The following is a 7,713-nucleotide window of genomic DNA, read 5'->3' as shown; positions in this document are numbered from 1 at the left end:
ATACAATAACTACATAAATAAATGGCAATTTCAAGTGCTTTTGAAGTGCAAAATATAACTTAATATAACTTGTGTGAGTGTGTGTATGTGTGTGTGACAGACATCCTTTGAATCAACCAAAATCAAAAGATAATAATAATAAACAAAACACTGACCTGGCACTTGAGAAAGCCTTCCCAAAAGAGTGTACTTACCCATTTATAACAATGTGCATGTGCACAAATGAACATAAACACTTGAAACAGTGAAAAAAGAAGGTAAGGAAGAGGTAATGCCTAATTTGACATTATGGCATATGCCTGAGTTCTGCCGATTTATCTTCCAGCTCTTTCTCAACCTCTTTGAGTTCTGTGAGTTTTTCTTTGTGTCTTTTTCTGAGGATGTTTGACTTGGTGATTAGCTGGGCCATGAGTGTACCTGATTTACCCTCAGCTTGTTCTGCTAGCTTGTCTGCATCTTTTTCCAGGCTGTTTGCTACCTCAATCAGTATCTTCTTCTTCGTTTTGAGCTGCTCTAGGTGGTCTTCTGCACCTTTTCTCTTTGAGCATTGCTCGCATGCTTTCTCTTTTCCTGGTCCAGGTGTAGCCGATACTGAGACCTAGCTGAAGCTGCAGCTGCCAAAAGCTCCTTAGTCAGAGGTACTTTGAGAACCCCCCCACAGACAGAGACATAGTCACAGATCATCCTCTGAGCAACCACTGTGTCCTCCTTCATGTTATCGGCCTCTACCTCCTTGTTTACAGAAAAGCCCCTCTCAACCGTTGCTTGGCCATGGTAGAGAAGCAGAAGTTTCCTGCAGAATGCCCAGAGTTCAGGGTAGGATTGATGGAGGAGTCCATGCAAGAAAACGTCCAGTCTTGTACGCATGGGTTGGAAAGAGGAGAATGACTCATGTTTTGCCTCCAGAGACAAGAAATTTCCAAATTGTTGGACAATCACATCACCTGTTGCAAAACAGATTAACAAAAAATAATATATAAATATTTTAAATCAATGCAATGAAAAAGTTTAGACAGACAAACCAAAAAATAATTTACATTCTGACTTCTAAATCGTGAGTACCAGCAGAGGCGCCTCCCGACAGCTGGTTATCATGCAGAAACCTCTGAACAACTCCTTTCATTCTTTCATAGCACAAGTCGGGGTCTGAGAACATGCTCGTTGGGTCCAAACATGCCATCTGCCTCACAATGGTGTACTTCAGTGGGCTCTTGTCTTGCATTTTCTTGACAATATTGGTCAAACAGTCCATGCAGTCCTTTCTAAATGCCAACACACTGAGCTCACCTACGCTGCTCTTGGGGCTACTCTGGAGTTCCTAACAGGAAGAGGGGAGGAGGGCCTGTGAGACTGACTAAAAGTTTTATGCAAAAATAAAGTTTTGATTTCCTGTACCTTAACCATTGTTTGATATTTGACACCTTTGCCTTTACCTTTAGGACTACTTCTGCTCCTAATCCAATGTCCACAGCCTTTAGGCCAGCCCTTGCTTCCTTGGGAGTTGTGTCCAGTTTGACCATTTGCAGTGCTGTGATGTCATTAAGGATCTCTGCCTTGATGAACCTCTTCAGTAGGCTCTGAGAACAAATACAGTACAAATAACAATACAAATAAAAAAAGTGTTGGGGGTTTGAGTTAAAATTTTCATTTCATACACTTTCTCCATGCATTTTATACATTACCTTCATGAGAACAGCCAGATCTTTACCGATGAATGGAATCACCGGCTCATCTGTCTGATACTTAGTCAGAAATGTGGTGAAGGTCCTAGAGACAGCCATAAAGAAGTGCAGCTTGGCCATTATGAGAGGGTCATTCCGTGCCTCTGCAAGAGTGTCATAGGAGGATGTTCTAGGGTTTGGAAGCTTTTTCTGTGTCACTGCATCCACATACTTCACCATCATTGGCCATATGGTGATAGCCCTGTCGACAACGGGTAGGTTTTCGATCCAGCGATGCCCACAGAATGGTAGGGGAAACACAGATGACTTGGTCAAAGAGCAGAAATCTTCTCTTCTAGCAGGGGTATTGTGAAAGAGTGTATGCAATGCCCTGAGCACTTTCTCCAGCTGCCAGACACTGAAGCCACTTTTAAAGGCATGGTGGAGTGTGTGAAGCCCACAGCTCCCCACCACAATCAGCTGGGCACCTCCAAATGTATATGCATGCTCCTGTTGGAGCATTGAGAAAAACTTCCAATTGACATTTGGTCCATCCATTGAGATAGAAACCAAATCTCTCAGGTCAAGCTGCTGCACACACTCCTGGAAATTGAAAAAAGACATTACAGACATTAGCCATACAACAGTTAACACATTTATTTCTGATACACCACTACTTCAGATTAATGTCAGACTGGATAAGATAAAAAAAAGAAAAAAAAAGAATACTATTTCACAAAATAAGCAGTCAGCCATCCCTATAGCCATATTGTATATATTATTTAAACGTATTGGCATGTTAACACCAGACTATCTTTCTAAAACTAAAGCTGGCTGTTTTTTATTTATTTTAATTCATTTTATTTTAATTTGTCTAATTAATGTATATTATCATATCCATAGTTGTTAATAACTTGACAATAAGTAAAGCTTAGACTAACTATATAATAACATACAAAAGGTTAGTTAATAAATAAATGTAGGGCATACTTTGAAATGCTGAAGTAGGTCCTGGGCAGTTGCGTGGCCCATGAACTGTGATCCGTAGAACCTAGACTGGACATGGTCATTTAACCAATAACGCACATGCAAGTCCATTTGTTTGGTTTTGGTTGTCTGGTTCAGTGTCTCATCGAACATGACAACAAACGCACCGCATTTTTGAACTTCATTGACAAGCTCTTTTTTTATATACGGCGCCAATCCAAATTTGGCAACGTATTAGGCCTGCAGCGGATTCGAATTGTATCCGAATCCGTTCGGTTCGTTTACCACAGTTCGGAGCATTCTGGAGATCCGCGGATTTCGGTTTCATGAAGGCATTGTAGCGTATTTTGCCTACTGTAGCCTACGTCTGATACAAAAGGGTGCATTCTCTCCAGTGCTGCCCGAGCCAATGAGGTAGCTGTAATAGGTTGTTTTCTGAAGTTCAAGCGCACGATTCCTAAATTTAAAGAAAGTAATTGATACAATTATATTCTAAATATACGGGAGATAAATACAAACGGGTGATAAGCGGGATAACGGCCTTCGAGGTCGACCGGTTCGATGGAAATAATGGACAGGCAACTCTGGCTTCATGCTGCGCTCGTCGCCAGAGTTCTAAGCCGCGTCGGCCGTTATCCCTTACATGTTACACTCAGTGCACCATGTTTTCAAATGCATTTAGGGGAACATTTATTGCACAAAAAAGCCTTGCAAGTTGTCTGATTGCAGTCAATTAACACATTGCAAATAGCCTGTGGGTCTCATTCATTTTTGTGTTTCTCCCCCAAACCCTCCGTCAAAAAAAAGTCTGCCTTTTTACTATCACGGACATGATCCTAATCCGAACCGTATCCGAAACCGAGGCCCAAAACGGTTATCTGAACCGAACCGTGGACACACTGATCCGTTTCACCCCTACAACGTATCTGGTCTTGTCTTTCCCGCATGTAAAAGACTGTACAAGGGCAGAATCTGGGAACATCGCACAGGCTGGAGCCCTGGCTAGATGATAAACCAATAAACAGGAGCCCTGGCAGTGGCGTAATCGGGGGGGTGGGGTTAATATCCCCTCAAATCTAGGCTGCGAGAATCAGCCCTAAACAAATGCAAGAAGTTCAGATCATTTGAACGACAGCAAGAAAATAACATTTGCAATTAAAGTGCACAATGGAAACATAGGACATTGTTCGTGTTTTACTACTCAAAGCATTCCAGGGATTGAGGTACAGTGGCAAGTTAGCGATCAAAGCAACAGGTAGACCACCTACCAAAATCAGAGCAACAGTAACGTTAGCTACCAATGGAGTTGAATGAATGATGTGCTAACGTTCACATATTAGAACGTAACGTAAATGTAAAACGTTTTGTTTTTTTGCTGTCTCACACTGTGATAAATATGTTTAAGTAGGCTATCGAATCACTTGTATGTAGACGCTTTAGCTGCGCAGTAGTCTACGCTCTGACCTAACCAAAGACAACGCAGCGCACAGGCTACCGGAAAAAAAATATTTGACCTGGCAGAACAGATTGCCCGCATTTTCGCACTGACATGGCACACAAATATTTAAGACCAATGCAATCTGAATTTAAGACAATTTAATACTTTTTAAGGCCTTATTTTGATGAAAATTGATTTACGACTTTTTAAGACTTTTTAATACCCCGCGGCCACCCTGAAATAACAAACACCTGTACAATTGACAACCTCCTGTACATGCTGCATCTCTCGATGAAGAGGAGACCATGCATTAAAAACCATCTGAAAATAGTTGCTCACCTTGACCCGTGGATTTCTACCCTGCTAGAAGTTAACCAGCTATTTGAACAGAGGGAGTGGTCCCAGGGAAGGCTGCTGTGGCTGAACAAAATTGACAGATTCAAGGGAAACTCATGGGATTGCTTCGGGACTGAGGAAGACTTTGTTGCTTCTCGACTGGACTACTTGGTCAAAACTGAAATCCAACAGAATTGCAAGAATTCTGCTTGCCCTGTGGCAAAAAGGACATGCAACTCTGTTGACATCATGTAAGTATTTCCCTGTTTTTTTAAATGAAATTAATTTCCTGATTTTGGTAAATCAAATGAATGTACTTTTATTTATTATTAATTAATTGTATGAACAAAGAATGTCTCTTGAGTTAATGATGAAGATTATACACATTAATGTTAATTTACTTAGCTTTTTTCTTATGTTTTATTCTATTTCCAGATGTGCAGATTTTGGGAACTTACAGGCTGATATTGACAAGTGGGCAAATGAATCCCTAAGAGTTCTTCCTTGCAAAAGGTAAGTTCATGCATATATTTCAGATAATTCATTGTTAAAAGTATATACCTAACAGTTCCACTGATCTACGTACATTGTAAATAATTGCTTTAGGTATGAAGACCAACTATACATTTTGTTGACCTTGATCAATCATATAGATGTGACCATTGTACTGTTACATTAATTCAATGTTCTCAAAACATTTAAAAAAGTCTCTCTGAACCTAGTCATGGAAAGCCTTTATGCAATTGTAAGCAACAGAGAAATATCACCCATATTTTACAATTTAAATTAAACCATTTCAAGCCTGCCTCAGCATCAAGGTTGAGCCGCTTTTTGTTATTAAAGTTTCAATGCTCTAATAAGTCTAATAGTATGTTGAGTTTAACATTTCATTTTATTAAGCCAATTAGTCTTTATTCTTCCATTTATCTCAACAGAGCTCTGAAACCATGCCCTATTAATGAGACAACACAGCAGCGTGTCTTCGTGCATGGAGAGCCATGTATTTTACTGGTCTCAGTAATCAACCATGGGAACCTAACAAACAGGCATCATCCTACAGCCTTGCCACATCTGGTAACAATTCTTGGTGGAAAGTAAGACTCACATACAGTACATATAATGTAATTGGCTGTGTTAAGATTTTGCTGTTTGTTTGAACTTGTTCCATGAGTTTATATTAATATTTTACAGTCTTTTGTATAATACTCTTGTCACAAAGGTACCAGCCAGCTGCTGTGACATATCGCCTGCCTTCAAACCACTTTGTGGCATTCCACAAATTAGGTTTGGATAGAAGCTGGCATTTTTATGATGGCCTTGACGAAGGTAAAAAGCCCGGAAGAGGAGATACTGTCATCAAAGAGACGACCATCCAAAAAAAACTTGGGGCCAACTCCTGTGTTGGCCACATTGTTATGGTCAGAGTAAGTTTGAACGACGATTTACGAAAAAGAAAGCCTTAACTTGTCAAAATAATTTAAGTCCTGCATGCCATCAATAACCCCCCCATAAAAATCATTGCAAATCTTCTTCTGCTTTAAGGTGCGGCCACACCAGACGCGTATCTCGCGTAATTTTTACGCGAGATACGCGCGTAAAATGTTGCTTGACCATTTTGTGTCAAAAATGGTCGCATACGCGCCATACGCGCCTACGTCACTCGCCTAGATGAGTCCATGTCCATGCAAGTGAACGGAGCGTTCCCTCTTCGTCATAACTATCAAACCAAACATCCTTCACATTCACAGAGCGAACATTACGAAAGTAAAATGCACATTTCTCGCTAAAAATGTTTCCATAAACGCATTTAATGGCGTAACTATGTTACTATTTCCACCCAGAATAAAGAAAGTTGTCGGCCGTGGCTGCGCTGGAGTCCGAGGTAGGAAACCCAAACGCCGCCGTGTTTGGGTGATAGAGTTTAGATCGGGTTAGATTAAATAATCTCGGATATAAATAACAATAATCGGGTTAAATAACTTCACATGGTGTGTCTGGTGTGTTTCCAGCATTTGTAGTGTTGATCAGCAGATATATAGTCCGCCAAGACATTGAGGTTGCTTAGTAACCAGACTCTGTCCATGCAAGTGAACGGAGTGTTCCCTCTTCATAACTATCAAACCAAACATCCTTCACATTCACCGAGCGAACATTATGAAAGTAAAATGCACATTTCTCGCTAGAAATGTTTCCATAAAAGCATTTAATGGCGTAACTATGTTACTATTTCCACACAGAATAAAGAAAGATGTCGGCCGTATGCTTCTGTCCAAGCTCGCTACTCTCTGCCAGTGACGTCGGGTCAAGCTCAACGCTGATTGGGCAACGCGGCTAATCGTCATGCGTATGAGCGTAAAAAGTTCAATTTTTTGAACTCTTGAAATGTACGCGATATACGCGCGTATAGCGCGTAAATATACGCGCGTAAAATGTTGCTTATACGCGTGAAACGCGTAATACGCGCGTAAACCAATGGTTCCCTATGGAAAAAAATGGCGATTTTATACGCGAAGTACGCGAGATACGCGTCTGGTGTGGCCGCACCTTTAGAACAAAGCAGCAGAAGCTGTTGAAGCCAGGCGCATTCAGAATGAAGAGCTGGTGGAATTAGTCGTGAACAACGGCGTAGATGAAAGACTCCCGTAATCCCATTTCTTTATCTCATGAAGCAGAATTTCTTTAATATCTCTGTGTCAGCCAAATCGAATGTACCTGTGTGTTGTTTCACTGTGTGGGCATTGAGTGGCGCTCTGCTCTTACCTGAACGCAGGTGTATAGGTAGAAAGACACTATAGTTTGGTAGGGTATGTATAACTGCTCCCAAACGTATTACGACATATGAACGATGCTTCACTGATGTTCGTTGACGTTTTTTTAGTACTTAATTGGTTCCAGCAAGGTCACTGTGAAAAAACGAAATAAATATACAAACAGAAATACAAAGTACACAAATACAAAAAAATATTGTAAATCTAAAAAAATAAACAAACATACCGTGTGCGCCTTGATGTCAATGTTCAGGAGAGTTAGCTTTCACATAGTTTTGTAATTTTTCCATCCTCTCTTCAGCACCGCCGGCTTTTTATTATCCAACAGGTGAACACTACGTGACTAAACGATATACAATTTGACCAGCACACTCATTTAAGTCTGCATTCATAAAATATATTTCAGAACCACTATTTAGCCATTTAACAATTAGCCATTTAAAAATAATAATTAAGAATTTAAATGTGTAATCAGTTACAACATGTGACGTTAATTACCTCAAATTAAAAAGGTTTCACAAAT

The 7,713-nt window shown here is 40.3% G+C and overlaps 1 protein-coding gene and 1 long non-coding RNA gene across 2 annotated transcripts; one reads left to right on the top strand and one right to left on the bottom strand.

Moving 5' to 3' along the window:
• Nucleotides 1–429: 429 nt before the first annotated feature.
• LOC115538424 (uncharacterized) lies at nt 430–2,870 on the bottom strand. The gene is made up of 4 exons (XM_030349988.1): nt 2,652–2,870; nt 1,683–2,264; nt 1,434–1,577; nt 430–944 (listed from the first exon to the last, which is right to left on the bottom strand). The coding sequence occupies exons 1-4, from the start codon at nt 2,799–2,801 to the stop codon at nt 936–938; spliced, it is 885 nt and encodes a 294-aa protein (XP_030205848.1). The 5' UTR covers nt 2,802–2,870; the 3' UTR covers nt 430–935.
• On the top strand, nt 549–1,400 carry LOC115538425 (uncharacterized). Its single transcript, XR_003975311.1, has 2 exons — nt 549–638; nt 744–1,400. It is a non-coding gene; the product is annotated as an uncharacterized LOC115538425 (long non-coding RNA).
• Nucleotides 2,871–7,713: the final 4,843 nt, after the last annotated feature.

This window comes from Gadus morhua, unplaced genomic scaffold (genome assembly GCF_902167405.1).
Source record: "Gadus morhua unplaced genomic scaffold, gadMor3.0, whole genome shotgun sequence".
Classification (NCBI taxonomy): domain Eukaryota; kingdom Metazoa; phylum Chordata; class Actinopteri; order Gadiformes; family Gadidae; genus Gadus; species Gadus morhua.
Note: the sequence above shows the minus strand (reverse complement) of the source record. Positions and strands in the feature narration are given on the sequence as shown.

Bases quoted from the DNA above. Each gene is read 5' to 3' on its own strand.
- LOC115538424 (XM_030349988.1), bottom strand. From the start codon at position 2,801: ATGTTCGATGAGACACTGAACCAGACAACCAAAACCAAACAAATGGAC. The intron at 2,265-2,651 runs GTATGCCCTACA...TTCAATTTCCAG, and splicing joins ACCTACTTCAGCATTTCAAA to GAGTGTGTGCAGCAGCTTGA. The intron at 1,578-1,682 runs GTAATGTATAAA...ATTTGTTCTCAG, and splicing joins ATCTGGCTGTTCTCATGAAG to AGCCTACTGAAGAGGTTCAT.